This window comes from Hippocampus bargibanti, linkage group LG19 (genome assembly GCF_051943395.1).
Source record: "Hippocampus bargibanti isolate YZ-2025 linkage group LG19, ASM5194339v1, whole genome shotgun sequence".
Classification (NCBI taxonomy): Eukaryota; Metazoa; Chordata; class Actinopteri; order Syngnathiformes; family Syngnathidae; genus Hippocampus; species Hippocampus bargibanti.
Genome location: NC_142752.1, coordinates 1,019,068 through 1,034,631, shown reverse-complemented (window position 1 = coordinate 1,034,631; position 15,564 = coordinate 1,019,068). Strand labels below are relative to the sequence as shown.

General features: G+C 41.9%; 1 protein-coding gene across 3 annotated transcripts; it reads left to right on the top strand.

Moving 5' to 3' along the window:
* The first annotated feature begins 201 nt into the window (after nucleotides 1-201).
* myb (MYB proto-oncogene, transcription factor) lies at nucleotides 202-10,836 on the top strand. Of its 3 annotated transcripts, none has more exons than XM_089022499.1 (14): nucleotides 208-396; nucleotides 2,826-2,937; nucleotides 3,025-3,096; nucleotides 3,553-3,645; nucleotides 4,182-4,634; nucleotides 4,803-4,871; nucleotides 5,250-5,354; nucleotides 6,855-7,055; nucleotides 7,859-7,953; nucleotides 8,030-8,144; nucleotides 8,214-8,291; nucleotides 8,534-8,632; nucleotides 8,730-8,813; nucleotides 9,768-10,836. In XM_089022499.1, the coding sequence occupies exons 1-14, from the start codon at nucleotides 374-376 to the stop codon at nucleotides 9,885-9,887; spliced, it is 1,719 nt and encodes a 572-aa protein (XP_088878625.1). In that variant the 5' UTR covers nucleotides 208-373; the 3' UTR covers nucleotides 9,888-10,836. The 3 variants fall into 3 exon arrangements, with proteins under 3 accessions (XP_088878624.1, XP_088878625.1, XP_088878626.1); XM_089022500.1 differs by having other exon boundaries at nucleotides 211-396; nucleotides 8,217-8,291; XM_089022498.1 differs by having other exon boundaries at nucleotides 202-396; nucleotides 8,030-8,291.
* The last annotated feature ends 4,728 nt before the right edge of the window (nucleotides 10,837-15,564 follow it).

Sequence of the window (15,564 nt, the reverse complement as noted above, 5' to 3'; positions counted from 1 at the left end):
GAGTTGCGGTCAGGGGGAAAAATGGAGAGTGAAAGCGCGTTGTTGCTTTGTCAAGTGAGGACGTGCATAGAAGGGGCGGGGGGGGGGGGCAGTTTTTGAGTTCACGTCTGGGTGCAAAGTTCCCCGCGTGGTCGGAAACGGAGCAGCGGCTTGAAGATGAAGAAGAGGAGGACGAGGGAGTGGAGAGGGTGGAAGGGAGGGGAGGTGGTGGGGGGGGGTCAGGGGTGAGGGAGGAGGAGCCGTAGCGTAAAACCAGCGTAGTTTAAATGTATGTCAACCTGCCAGCTCGCCGGGAGAAGCCAACTGGCGCCGAGAGCCAAAGGACGCAGAGCGACAAAGCGGCTTTGGGGATCCGCAAACCCGGACGACTGACATGACTCGGCGCCCGAGAAACAGGTTCGAATCTTACTCATTTCTGCGGACATAAAAAAAAAATGACAAAAATACCCAAACACGTGTGTCCGTCCGTCCGTCCGTCCGTCCGTCCCCTCTTCGAAAAATGCATGTTTCCTTTTATTTGCACTTGGAGCTTCGATGCCGCGCGTAACAGGTGCTAGCGCTGCTGTCATGCAAGTGTGCGCGCACCCCCCCCCCCCCCCCACCACTACCACACTAGACTACTTGCTCGCCACGCTTTCAAGCGAACAGGACTCGTTTTTAATAATAATAATAATAATAATAATACATGTGATTTGAAGCGCCTTTCAAAGCGCTCAAGGACACTTTACAGTCACAGACAAGCATAGGTACTATAATAAATAAAATACAATCACGAAATAGAAAAACAAGAGAAAGTGCTACACATAAAATGTGATTTTAAATACAGGTAACATCCGGCTCGACTTACGACCACCCATACTTACGACCACGACCTCCAGACCCTATTTTTAACATTTTAAGAGGGGGAGTTTGCGAGTCATTTAGCCTGCGAGTGTCTATTCAACATTTTGAATGGATTTAGACTTACGACCATTTTGACTTACGACCGTTTGGTCATAACGGAACTCGGTCATAAATCGGATGTTACCTGTATTTGAGATGGGATTTGAAGGTGGGAAGAGCAGCTGAAAGCTCTGTCACCCATCGTGCTGAGGGGCAGGAGGGTGGGGGGCGTACAGAGGTGGAGGGAAGTAGAGGGAATAGAAATTTGAAAACGGTCAGATAGGATTTTAAAGTTAAAGTTGATATTTGGGGGGATGACTTGCTGGATCAAAGGCCATTTGCGTGGATTTCTTTCCCATCGGTCGACTAGTATTTTTTCTTTTTACGATCGGCACATCAAGCGAAGCGAGTCCATTTTCACTTTCACACTCTGCAATTTGTTGAATGAGCGGGACAGATAAGACGAATCATTCCCACGCCTTTCACAACCCAAACTTATGCTGCCATTGTAAAGTGTTGAAAGGTGCTTATAAATGAAATGTAATAAATAATAATAGTACATTTAATTTCTAAGCGGCTTTCAAAACTCTCAAGGTCGCTTTATAGTCACTGGATAAGTTTTTCTGTGGGTGAGCAGCGGCAGCCACACGCGCCAGAGTTCACTGAACCCGGAAGTAACTCAAATAGATAGAAAGCTAGCGAACTAATAGATAGTCAGCCAGATAGATAAATGTATTATGATTATTATTATTTTGAATGTCACGGCAAGCAAAAATGAATAGAATCCAAATTGGAAGGATTCATGATGCAGACGATTGGCGAGAAACGAGACCTGGTGTCCAATGGCCGATGCGGATGAAGCCCAAAAACTTATATTGATTGGAAAATGTTGATAGTGTTTGTTTTTTTTGTTGCATTTGGATGAAAAGGATGGAAGATTGTTTCTGGTTTTGAGAGGATTGGGGCGCTTCAGTGATGAAAATCAATTTGATGGACAATCCATTTTTTTCTGCAATTCGTACTTTGTTACTGAGTAAAGTTGGACTCTTTATCATCACTAAAATGGAGTCACTTTCACCTTTCTGACCTTCTTCAAATTTCTATTCCTCTCGTTCCCTCAGATCCACTTCCTCCCTCCACCTCTGTGTGCCCCCCCTCTGCCGGTCTCAGCATGATGGGGGACAGAGCTTTCAGCTGCTCTTCCCACCTTCAAATCCCATCTCAAAACCCACCTATTTAAAATTGCATTTTCTGTGTAGCTCTTCCTCTTGTTTCTATTTCTAACTGTAGTTTAATTATTGTATTTTATTTATTATAGTACCCATGCTTGTTTGTGACTGTAAAGTGTCATTGAGAGCTTTGAAAGGCGCTTCAAATATAATGTATTATAATTATTTGAGGATCGGTAGCAGGTGCACAGCCACCAGGATGTTTTTTTTGTCTTAGCCACGGATAGCTAAGCATCATCACCTGGTTCTCGTTTTAGCGATTTCCTGATCTTTGTTAGCTCAACGTGGTCCAAGTTCCTCTAAAAGTTGCGACGCCATTTGGTTCTCCAATTGACTGTACCCAAAGGGGGCAAGTTGCGGAACGTGTGATCCTAAACCTGAGTGGGGTTCCTTGTTCACCTGTCGCGGTGTGACAGAGCCTGATTGGCTAGCGGCTCGCGTGCATGCGTGGCTAAGTGGGTGTACAATGCGGCGGCAGGTCTCGACACGCCGGCCTTGTCGAATTACGCGCGTGTGCCGATCCCAGTATCTGTAGAAACTAAAAACATAAGAACCTGTTCGCCCATAAAGTTCGCCCCCCCCCCCCAACCCTCCTCACATCTTCACTCAGGCATCATTTGGGTGTCTTGGCAAAACGCCCGCACCCAAACCTTCAAGAATGACCGGTTCTTGATGATGAAAAACGAATTGATGCCTTTTTTTTCCAATCTGCAGTGTTTACAGCAGCGAGGAGGACGATGAGGAGACCTACGACCACGATTATGAGGGCTCCTTAGCCAAACCGGGGAAGCGACACCTGGGGAAAACCCGCTGGACTCGAGAGGAGGTACGTACGGTACACTACAGTACAGTAAGTCGCCTGGATCAAACTCCGGAACGTTCTCCATCATTGACTCACTGTTTGTTCGACCAGGACGAGAAGTTAAAGAAACTCGTGGAGCTTCACGGATCCGACGACTGGAAAGTCATCGCAAGTTTACTGTCTGTAAGTAGTTCGGGTGAGGGCGTAAATGTCGAGGCGGCGGAAGACGCTCGGGTGTCGGTGGAAAGTGGGAGTTTTTGCAAATACGTCACGATTTTTACACCCAAAAATGGTAATCGGACATTTTTCTTGCAGATTGTAGACATAGTATGAATTGGTCGTGAGACATTCTAGGATGCTCAGCGTTGCGATGAATGAAGGCATTGCACCATCTGCTCACTAGATGGAGCTCTGACTCCAATCAATCCATTTTAATCGTCAAACACCACCAACGTTTACCACAACAAAGCCGGACGACCGGACTACTTTAGTGCGGCCAAAGCTCCGGAACGTGATCTTGTTCTTACCGAATTCCATTTTTTAAAACAAGACAATCATTAATCAGCTATCGGAAGTTAGCTTTTTGTTTAGCTACCTGAGCCGTTGTGAGAAAAATGTCTCTGTTTCTCGATGCACCAGAACCGTACAGATGTGCAGTGCCAGCATAGGTGGCAGAAGGTTCTCAACCCAGAACTCATTAAAGGACCTTGGACCAAAGAGGAAGACCAGCGGGTAAGATTTGAAAAATAAACAAAGAAACAAACAAAAAAGCCAACGGAATGAAGGGGGAGTTGTTTTGGTTGATGTTTTTTTAAACCTAATTGTTAGCCTAATATTTGTATGTCTGCTCTTTAAAACACACACACACACACTATCGAGCCAGAGATTTGAATCAAAGAAATGTCCCCACTATGTACATAACAAGACATATCAAAATGTCCCCGTAACGCACGTATCAAAGGACACATACACACACACAACTCTCCATCATACCCTTTTAAGACCTCCCTTTGCTCCGAGGGACAGAAAAAAGTTCCCCAACACCCGGCGTGTGTCGTCCCCACCGCCTCCGAGGTTTTTACCGGACACGTCCGAGGAGTTTGTGTTTACGGCCATGTGTAATGTGTAATGATTGGCTAACGTTCCCCTGGAAACTCCCTCTGCGCTCGGCAGGTGTTGGCAGTCCCCTACGGCGAGATAACGATAGGGGCGGGTGTTGGGGGGTATCCTTGCGTCAGCCTTTCCTTACATCACCCTCCGCCCGGCAGGTGATCGAACTGGTGCAGAAGTACGGCGCCAAGCGCTGGTCCGTCATCGCCAAGCACCTGAAGGGCCGCATCGGCAAGCAGTGCCGCGAGCGCTGGCACAACCACCTCAACCCGGAGGTGAAGAAGACCTCGTGGACCGAGGAAGAGGACCGCATCATCTATCAGGCCCACGAGAAGCTGGGCAACCGCTGGGCCGAGATCGCCAAGCAGCTCCCGGGTAGAACGGACAACGCCATCAAGAACCACTGGAACTCCACCATGAGGCGAAGGGTGGAGCAGGAGGGCTACCTGCAGAGCGCCGGCGCCAAGGGCGCGGCCGGCTCGCCGCTAGGCCACGGCTACGTCAAGCCGGGCGCCGCCCACGTTTTGGCTTTTCCGCACCGCTCGCCCGGTCACGCGCAGCTGGGTTCGGTCTCGCAGCTCAACTACACGTACATGGGCGATGCGCAACGGGTGAGTTTGCTAAACTCGGGTGGTCTGGTACGCTTTAGCACGCGAAAAGCGGCTTTTTCCTGGCAGCCATTGCTAAAACGAGCCGATTCATTTGGTGTGTTTTTGCATTTTGTGCTAGCAGTCACTCAAACTTTTGGATTCCAATTTTCTTTGTGACTGATTCAACAGGTACCCTTCCCCATGGCCTTGCACTTGAACATCTTGAGCATCCCACAGCACGGAACGGCTGCAATCCAGGTACAAAAAAGCCTATTTTAGTCACATATTTCGCCAACAAAAAGCTGCTGCGGCGAGGAAAGGGAAGAAAGAGCGCGAAACATTTAGCCTACAGAGTTTAGTTTCGCTTTGGAAACCAAGAGTTGACTCTGGTGTTTGAAATGGTATCCTCAAATCACAGTCAGAAAACATCTAGCTAGGTATCTAACTGTCTATTAGCGAGCTAGTTAGCTTTCTATCTATTTGAGTTTCTTCCGGGTTGAGTGAACACTGGCGCGTGCAGCTGCCACTGGTCACCCGCAGAAAAACTTATCCTGTGACTGTAAAGTGACCTTGAGAGTTTTGAAAGGCGCTTAGAAATGAAATGTATTATTATTAATTTCCTCCTCGGATTGGCAGAGACACTGTAGTGAGGAGGACCCGGAGAAGGAGCAGAGGGTGAAAGAGATCGAACTGCTGCTCATGTCTACCGAGAACGAGCTGCGAGGACAACCGTCGCTACCGGTGAGTCCTCGGGAGCCCGTGAACCGGCCCGGCGGGGACTATGGCATCGCTACAACGCCGGTTCCCGGCGGTTTGCCACGCCCAAGATCCGGTTAAACGTAGGACAATTTGAATACCAAGCGGGGACTTCTAAGTGTTTCCGTGTTCATTTTGGGTAAGACAAGCGAGGAGGACGAGGGGAAGGCAAGATTGGCAAAACAGGCTCCCGACGATTTGAGTACAAATTAGCCATGGCAACCTGAAGACTTGTAAAACTTGACCTACCAGTTGATTTTGGATTGCGGGCATTTTCATCAAGCCTAGAAAGTCAACGCAATCTGTGTTACTCGAGCGAGACGTCGTTTGCCGCGAGCGCCTGCCTAGCAACGAAACAGAGGGCAATGGCAGATAGTAAGATGATGAGGAACGGAGCGAAACACCACTCGGATCCTCGTGACGAAAGAGCCGTTCAATTTACCAATTCGGATTTGGAGAATTTGCGTCTTCTAAGTCGTTCATTTGAAAACCAGATAAAGTCCCCACTTTGTGCATTTGAAGGAAAACGTGTGTGTGTGTGTGTGTGTTTGTATGACCAGCCTTGTGAGGACCACTAAAATTTTATACCATACGTAGTGAGGACATTTTTGACAACTGAGGACCTTTTGGCCGGTCCTCACAAGTTTTTCATTCTAAAGGCTTCTAGAGGGTCTATATATGCATCTGTTAAAGTTTCAGAGAGGTCCTCACAAAATCACTCAAAATAATTTTTGGTGTGTATTTTCATTTCACTCGGATACACACACTTTTTACTCACTGTGTGTGTTTATGTGTGTGTGTGTGCGTGGTTAATGATCGGGAAAAAGTTCATACCCCAAAAAGTAAAACGATATTTTAACCAAATTCACCACAGGGGTGAGGACTTTGAATGGAGCCATTCAGAAACCTCCCTCCTGCTGTTATTTCAGTTTCAAGTCCACTTTTTATTTCTTTCTTTTTAAAGAAGTTGAAGTGGGAAATGGGTGACATTTAGTGTTCAAATGTAACACTAGTGCTTCTCTAAACTTATCAGCAACGGTGGTCCTCACTCTTTATCTGGAGTTATCCGGACCTCACAAAACCATTGAAACAGGTGTGTGTGTGTGTGTGTCTGTACGAAAGACAACAAGATTTATGTGCACATAGGCTCACCCGGGGTATTCACCGACAGCGGTTAGCGTTGTGTGAATACGATGGAGGAAACATCTGGGGGGCTGTTGCTGCACACAAGTGATGAAACAGGACCTCGTCTTACTCCGTGTGTGTGTGTGTGTGTGTGTGTGTGTGTGTGTGTGTGTGTGTGTGTGTGTGTGTGTGTCCCCACGACGCCTTATGCAAGACAATATGACCGTCACCCTCCTGCCAACTTCAGTTCCCTTTCTGGTGTTCTTCCATTCCGACCCCCCTTCACTAAATGTTAGCTTCGCATCGTTAGCTTCTCGCTTCCATCCGACATTTTTGCTTTTTGCTTTCTGCCCCACTCAGATCAATTTGCCATATCCAAACTGGGCCAGCCAGAGCCCGTTAGCCCACACTTTAGAGGGCGTGGCCACGTCTTTACCTCAACACCAGGCGGCCGCGCCCGCACCGCCGCTGGATCAGAGCTGCCTGCCCGAGGAAAGCGTTTCGGCGGCGCGGGCGCACGGCGGCAATCTGCCAGAGTTCATGGAGTCCGTCATCGACTCAGTAAGCGGCGCCGTTATGTTACGAACAAAACTGTAGCTTAAAGGACAACCGACTCACAATGCATTTTGGGTACTTTTTTTTCGTCTGAAAACAACGCGTTGATGGCAAAATTAGAAGGAAAACGACATAAATAACGCAATGGTGAATCGTTGTGTGTTGCACCAAGACTACTATTTGATACTAGTTGACACACATTCCCAGCGGACAATTCAGCCCATTTCCAACGAAGCTTGGGCGCCATCTTGTGCAATTTCTGGGATGCTACATTGCAGTCCAGACGGGTGGAATTGATACGGAAGGACTTCTTTAATCGATGTCAAACATTGATGCTTTCCTCTTCGGAACTATTTGAATCATATTCATAACTGGATGAGTAACAAAAAAGCATCTTTTTCCAAATCTGAAGCCATTGTTTTGATTCTGGAGCAAGACAGTTTGTGAAGGAGTGTCCTGGTGTGACATCACGAATAAGGGGGCGGGACTTTCGGAATCGTCCCAGTTCATTTTGTGGCAGTTTTGGGACACTTGAAGTCATTTTTATTGCATTTGACTAAAAATATCAGCCTGCGTGTTTTGGCTATTTTAGATGCGATAAAACGTTTTTCTGATGTCAGATGGGAAACAAATGGGAAAAAAATGGTGTCGGTTGTCCTTTAACTGAAAATGTTGGGCACGGTGACGGTAAAGGTCACACGGGAAAGTTCTGGTCCAAATAGGACAAGCCCAAGTTTAGCGCCTCGTGCACACGAAGCACAACACGGTCGATAATCATCACCAAGCTTTTCTTCCTTGTTATCTGGCAGTTACTCAACCAATCGATGAGTCCAGAGCGCTCGGACGGCGAACGTCTCCCGATGAACTCGCCCGAGGACGCCAAGGCCCATGAGGAGAATGACATGTGAGTGAGCGGTCGCCTCGTGCTTTCAAACGGACATTTGTAGCCGCTAACCGCGTCGGCTCTCCGTCCGAGACAGGTTCAATCCGCCCAACATACGCGACTCCGTCCTGGAATCGTCTCCCTGCGGCCCCGCGACTTTCAACTCCGCTTTGGCCCTGCAGGAGGCCAAATATGGCCCGCTCAAGCTAACGGTGAGTGAGAAACGTACCTTTTTAAACCCATTTGGATTTTGGAAATATCGTCCCTCTACTTTGGATCAGCAGATGGCGGAATCCATCAAGCAGGAGCCTATCGAGTGCGCCATTGAGCAACCGCCTCTGAAGAAGATCAAGCAAGAGGTGAGCAAACAGCAGTGGACAACCAAAGCCGTTCGCTGGAAATCACGACATACGCATGCAATGTCAACATACTTCTTAAAATGAATAATGCACACTATGGCCTCGTCACAATGAAATTGGAGCAGGCGGTTTTGTGGGAAACCCCAGGCTGCTTTGTTCAACCGCAATAATCAAATGAAATGTTTGTTGTTGTTTTTTCAAACCATTTTCTAACCATCGGCTGGCTACGTTTTGGCCCCAAGGTGGAATCCCCGTGTGAAAGGAGTCCATACATGCAGTGGGACGGCCAAGAATTGAACACACAGCTTTTCTCGCCAAATGGACCTGCGCAGGAAGTACCGGTAAGTCCAACCCCTCGGAATTTGTCATCAATGAAGGCAATCACTAATTGAAAGGCTTCAACCCCCCCCCCCCCCAACCTTGGTTTTGATCAATCAGGACTTGCTCACAAGTTCGTTGCTCAGCGAAGACGGACACAAAGCCTACCTGATTCCACATCGGACCCCCCATAGCCAACTGCCGGTATGTCAGCAATATTTTAGCGGATTTATTGATAACAGTGTTAGTTATTTATTAATTTACCAATATCAATTAAGCAATTAATTTGTTGATGTATGTATTTATTGAATTGTTCATTTATTTATTTTATTTATCTCATTCATTTTATTGTATTAATTGTAGTTTTGATTTATTTATTTATTTAGATATTTATGTAGATTAATTAATGATTGGTTTTGTTTATTGTATTTATTTTATTAATTAATTAATTTATTGATTTATGTTATTTATTTTATGTATGTTATTTAAGTTAGTTATATTATTTATGTTATCTATTTTATTTAGGTTATTTATTTTATTTATTGTATTTATTTAATTTAGTTCATTTATTTTATTACTTTTATTTTATTTATTATATTTAGTTCATTTATTTTATTTTGTTTATTTTATTAATATTATTTTTTTAGTTCACTTATTTTATTTTATTAATTATATTTTATTCACTTTATTTATTTAATTTTATGAATTTTTATTTATTTATGTATTTATTTTATTTATGTTATCGATTGTATTTATTGTATTTATATCATTGATTTTATTTTGTTTATTTTATGAATTTTATTTTATTTAGTTTATTTAGTTTGCTTATTTCATTTCATTTGCTTATTTTATTTTCTTACTTTTTGAATTTCATTTTATTAATTTTATTTAGTTTGGCTTATTTATTTTATCAAATAATTTTATTTATTTGTTTATTTATTTTATTCATATTATTAATTTGATCACTTTTATTAATGTTATTTATTTGTTTATTTTTTAATGTTATTTATTTTACTTTATTTATTTTATCAATTCATTTATGTTATTAATTTGATCCATTTTATTGATGTTTTTATTTTTTTTATGTTCTTTATTTTATTGAATGTAAGCTAATTTCCTGTGGTGAAATCCCAAACTAATCCTTCGTTCTGTCGCCAGCCAATGAGCTCGTGGGAGCAGACGACGTGCGGCAAAAGCGAGGAGAGCGCCACGGCGGCCGAGGCGAGCCACATCAAGTACGTCAACGCGGCGTTCCCCACCAGGACGCTGGTGGCGTAAACGGCGCCGCACGCCGTTTGCCAATTTCCCAGCTTTCTATTTCTTATTGGTCAACCAACCAAAGACTATATGTATATTTTTTTTTGCTTTGGGTTATTATTATTATTATTATTATTATTATTATTTGGTCTGTCTTTCTTTTTTTATTATTCTCACTGTATTGAAAATGCAGGCGCATTGGGTTGTATTTTTTTATTCCGAATTTTGATATTAATATAAAGAACAAGTTGGTTAATTTATTTTCTCTGTTTTGATCATTTGTTTTTTTTTATTTTTACGCAATTGGCCAATGGAGCAGTGTTGGATGATTTTTAGTATTTAAGCCTTTTTTTTTTCCGAATAATTTCGTATCCGGTTGCATTTTAATGGATTGAAAACTGACCTATTTGTTGGATTTTATGATTATTATTTTTTTTTTTACGGCTAGAATGGGTCTTCTGATAATTTCAAGTGTTTGGTGCGCACGTCACTTGTTTTTTCAACACCAAAACTACGCAACAAGCTGTATTCATAATTTCAGTCGTGTTTTACGGCACGCAAAAAAAAGTATTAAGCGTTTACTACATTGTCACCTTTTAATTTCTTTTTATTTTTTGTGACGGATGGCGGGAAAGCATTCCATGAACAAATTGATGTGAAAAAAAATGTATGCAGTATATATGTGAAACCACACGTGTGGGGAGGGGCTAAACGACTTGTATGAAAATTAAGACTGTGCTATTTTATTTCTACATGTATTTGCATGGTTTTGTTTTGTTTTGTTTGTAAATCAATCGGCGCCATTTCAAACACTCTCTTGTCTTTTTGATAACGTTTTTTTTGATACGCCTTGTTTTATATTAGCTGCGCAAAAATCGTTTTATGACAAACTTTTATACAAGCCAAGTTTTGACATTTTTTGATACTTTTTCTATACTGCTGAGTAAATAAAGTGTGCTGTTTTTACGAACATTTTTGCGCTTCAGAGTTGTTTGTATGCGTAAAGCGGGCCTTCAAAGTGAGACAAGAAAAATCGAGAGTGATTATAATACGTCTGTGTAAGCTCTCAGTCGTACAGGAATGGTCCATCGATGAAAAGGTTTCTTCAGCCCTCATCTGTACTTCTTTGGAGGTGTTGGACGTTTTGCTTCTTATCCAAGAAGCTTCGTCAGCAAACTAAAGTCTTACTGGTAGTCTCGGCCCTATATATATATATATATATCCCTACTGTCCAGACGTGTCGGTGCAGGACTCTGCTATGATCAGGTCCACTGATTGCTTCTATTGTCCTGACTGACGACTGGCCTGATTGCCCAATTTGCCCGGCTAAACGGATGTTTATTTTATTAATTGTATTTATATGTTTATTTTATATTTATTTTATTCATTTATATTATTTTGTTTATTTTATTTTATTAATTTTATTTTGTTAATTTTATTTTATTTAGTTCGCTTATTTTATTAATTTTGTTAATTTTATTTTATTCGGTTTATGTATTTTATTTAGTTTGTTTATTTTAATTTATTAATTATATTTTATTTAGTTTATTTTGTTTATTTTATTAATGTTATTTATTTAATTTTATGAATTTTATTTATTTGATTTTGTTTATTTTATTAATTTTATTTTATTCAGTTTATTCAGTTCGCTTATTTTATTTAGTCTGCTTATTTTATTTTAGTATTTTTTTAATTTTATTTTATAAATTTTATTTAGTTTAGTCAATTAATTTTATTTATTTGTTTTTGTTTTTTTTTATTTTATTAATTTGATCAATTTTATTAATTTAATTTATTTCGCCTTATTTTTTCAATGTTCTTTATTTTATTGACTATAAATTAATTTCCTAGTATCACCTCATCAGCATAACTAAGCCTATGTTGCTTAAGCAGTCTATTGTACGAACGATCCAAATTGGACAGTAGGGATATATATAGGGCCGAAACTACCAGTAAGACTTTTGTTTTCTGACGAAGCTTCTTGGATAAGAAGCGAAACGTCCGACACCTCCAAAGAAGTACAGATGCCGGTTGAAGAAACCTTTCCATCTAGCCATTATAATGCGAAAAAAAAAATGTTGACTTTAGATCTACTTGAAGGACGGGCCTGTGGGCTTGTCATACGGTCCCTTGAGCAACACAAGATTGGTGACGTAGTACAAAAAAACTGGAGGCGTTCCACAAGGTTCACTATTCAGTCCACAGAGTTTCCCGGTGGTACAGCAGAACGCCGGTGTTCCACAAGGCTACATCCACTCAACAAATGATATTTGTCGGCCTCAGTGACAAGTAGTCTTTCACATTTGGAATTTAACCGCAGCAAAAGACCCCCGCCCCCAAAACCCTAAACCCCACGAGACTTACAGACACCTGCTTTCACTGAGCAAGATGGCAGCTGTGTGGAAGTACGCGAGTTGACAAAAACGCCCCTCAGATTGGAGACTGAGAGAAAACAACGTAGCGTTGTCTCGTAGCAGCTTAGCGATTAAAAAAAAAAAAAAAAAAAGATGGCGGGTGTGTGTTCCCCTTTTCTCGGCCAAAGTCAGGCCGTCCGAGATGCGAGTGACCAGAAGCGGTCATGAAAATTGATGGCTGGATAGAGACATTAGAAGACATTTGAAGAAATTTCAAGCGTTGTTGCATGCAAACCAGCAAAACGCTTCTTGGCATGCCACAGGGTTCAACCATAGGTCCCCACAATTTTTCAGCAGATCTGCAAAATACAGTGATACCTCCAGCTTACGAACTTAATTGAACTTACACACGCAAAAAGTGTGTGTAAAGTGAAAAGTCCGTCTTGCAAATATTTATTTCCCATAAGAAACCATTAAAATGAGAATAATCCATTCTCAGGTCCCCATAAAAACTAATTGTCTACTAAATAAGCCTTAAAACGATACAAAATATACCATATTTTATGTATGATAAATGTGCTATTGGACTGTAATTAAAGAAATAAGATGTACTATATAATAAAGTCGTTTGTGATGGTCGTTGATGTCGTTGCCTCTTGATATCCGAGTGAAGTTGCCGTGCTTTCTCGACGATAATACCCTCACTCACACTGTCCCCTGCTAGCGGCTTTTCGCTGCTAAATAAGCCTTAAAACTACTCAAAATATACCTTATTTTATGTATAATAAATGTGCGTCAGCCAAGACTACATGCTCGCGAATTTAATGTTCATGAGGCGAAAAGTTCGTGAGCTAAAGTGTTCGTAAGCTGAGGTATTACTGTAAGTGCATAAATAACCCTTTTCAGAAGCAAACTGTCAAAATAAAAGGTATTCAATGACAAAGCCTGAAATTCAACTAAACCATTCCTTTATTAAATGAATGATAATGGTCACAAATTAATATTTGTAACAACCCTGGAAAAACAGGATTAACCACTTGATGCCTGAGTGTCAAACCGCAACAACAAAACGACCCCCCGCCGAGCAGGCCGTACCCTTTTATCACGTTTGAGCAGCACGCCGGGAATGTTATCATTCACAGTGCAGCACATTCATCTTTAAGTAGAGAGAGGAGCATGCGATCTTCGGATAAGGTCAACTTCAGATGCAATAGAAAGGAGACGGCCTTTGCACGAGCAAACTAGATTTTAATTTCCTAAAGGAAACCATTAAAATGAGAATAATGCGTTCCCTGGTCCTCATAAAATATAATTTTCTAATTTTCTAAGCCTTAAAACTACGCAAAATAGACCTTATTTTATGTATAATACATTTGCTATGGTATTATAATTAAAGAAATAAAATGTACTGTACGATAAAGTGGTTTTATTTACTTTTGTGATGGAATGGAGTGGCCGCTTTCATCAACATGAAACACGTAAAAACGTAGCCTTCTTCTTTCACCATCTTGAGGAATGATCCCTTGTAGGTGCTTCCTGTGCCATAATTTTACCTAGTTCCTCATCAATTGTTGTCTGTTTAGCTGTATTGATAGCTTTTTGCATCAAGTGTACAGATGGTTTATGTGGGTTATTTGTGGAGCGTGATTGATGGGAATTTTAACCTTGCAGTCGACACTCTGCCTTTGAACTAAGTTGAAAGGAGTCCAAATTTCACTGTTTTCTATCTATTTTCTCACTATGGTCTGCCTGTCTCTTTAATGTTTAAACCACCTCCCCTCACTGCTGCGTTCTTGACCAATCACGTGGCTTTAACCGAACGACTGGGGTCAGGGAATAGAGGACCAAAACAAGCCGGCTGCCATTTTCTTGTCAGAAGAACGGGCTCGTTCGCGAACGACACATCACTCATTGTGGCCGCTCCGTGTGTATCCCGAAAAAGAGTTTGTACGCCAAGGTAAAATTTTCATAAATGTAAAGTTCGTAAACCGAGGTATCACTGTATGTCTTCTACTTTCCTTATTTAAAATCAAACAGGTCTTTCGTAAGCGGGTTGGCTCATAAATTCAGTTTGGCATGTCGCAATGGATTTATAGCCGGATATTGCAGAAGTGGCGGGCTCCCGAGACTGTACAGTACACACACACACACACACACACACACACACACACACTTTCACACAGAGTGAAAGTTACAGTAAAAACAGTGTGTGTGGTGGCCTGCATAGATTAGTCAGGCCTGATTTCCTCCTTCCCTGACCACTCTTGTGGTTTGGAGATATGTTGACGCGGAGGCCGCTCCCTTCTCCAGGTAGGAGGCTGCTCCAGCCTGATAACCCCCATCGGACCCCTAACCCCTCCCCTCCATGCCCCCCCCTTCCCGGGCCGAATATCCCGATCACCTCGCCATCCATGAACGGTATCAATACAAGAGGTCAGAAGATGAAGTTGAAACGATACAATACAATACAGTACATATTTATTTCTATAGCGCTTTAACTACAGCTGAATTTGCAACGCTTATAACGTGGACAGCTATCAAACACAGGAAATAAAGCAGTGATAAAGATAGGAGAAAGCAGCAGGGAGTAAAAGCAAGTTGGAATCATGCTGAGTCGAATGCCAAAGGGTGCAAGTGAGTTTTGAGACGGCTTGTTTGAATTAGTATAAAAAAATACATTGAAAAATTACTATGATTTGGATTCATGAAAAGCAGCTAGCAGAGGAAATTGTGAGTGAGGGTATTATCGCCGAGAAAGCACGGCAACTTCACTCGGATATCATCAACAGGCAACCTGGCAGTTCGTCATCCATTGAGAAATTACTATCACAAAGGTCAATAAAATGACTTTATTATACAGTACAGTTTATTTATTTAATTACAATACAGTAGTGCATTTATTACACAGAAAATCAGGTACATTTTGTGTAGTTGTAAGGCTTATTTAGTAGAAAACTATGTTTTATGGGGACCCGGGGAACGGACTATTCTCATTTGAATGGTTTCTTATGGGAAATAAATGTTTGGCAGATGAACTTTTTGCCTTACATACACTTTCTGGGAACCAATTAAGTTTGTGCCACATTTCATTTCGGTTTGACATCGGAATTCAAACCACTTCTGTTTTTTATTGGACAAATATCACATATCACAGATGTAACACACTTGAAGTATTTTAATTATGGCACATATTTTTGGGGGGAAATACTTCCATCTGGTTCTGGTGTTGTTTTGTTTTTATATGCAGAAGGTAGAGTCACGACCAATCATAGCTTACCTCTGAGGTCATGTGATGTGCGATGCATTTTCGGTCAAATAAAAAGCACCAGGTTGCCTGCCCCTAA

Excerpts from the sequence above, each read along its gene's own strand:
- myb (XM_089022498.1), top strand. The coding sequence starts at position 374 with ATGACTCGGCGCCCGAGAAACAG. Across the intron at positions 3,097-3,552 it reads TCATCGCAAGTTTACTGTCT|AACCGTACAGATGTGCAGTG; the intron begins GTAAGTAGTTCG and ends TCGATGCACCAG. Across the intron at positions 8,814-9,767 it reads CCCCCCATAGCCAACTGCCG|CCAATGAGCTCGTGGGAGCA; the intron begins GTATGTCAGCAA and ends TTCTGTCGCCAG.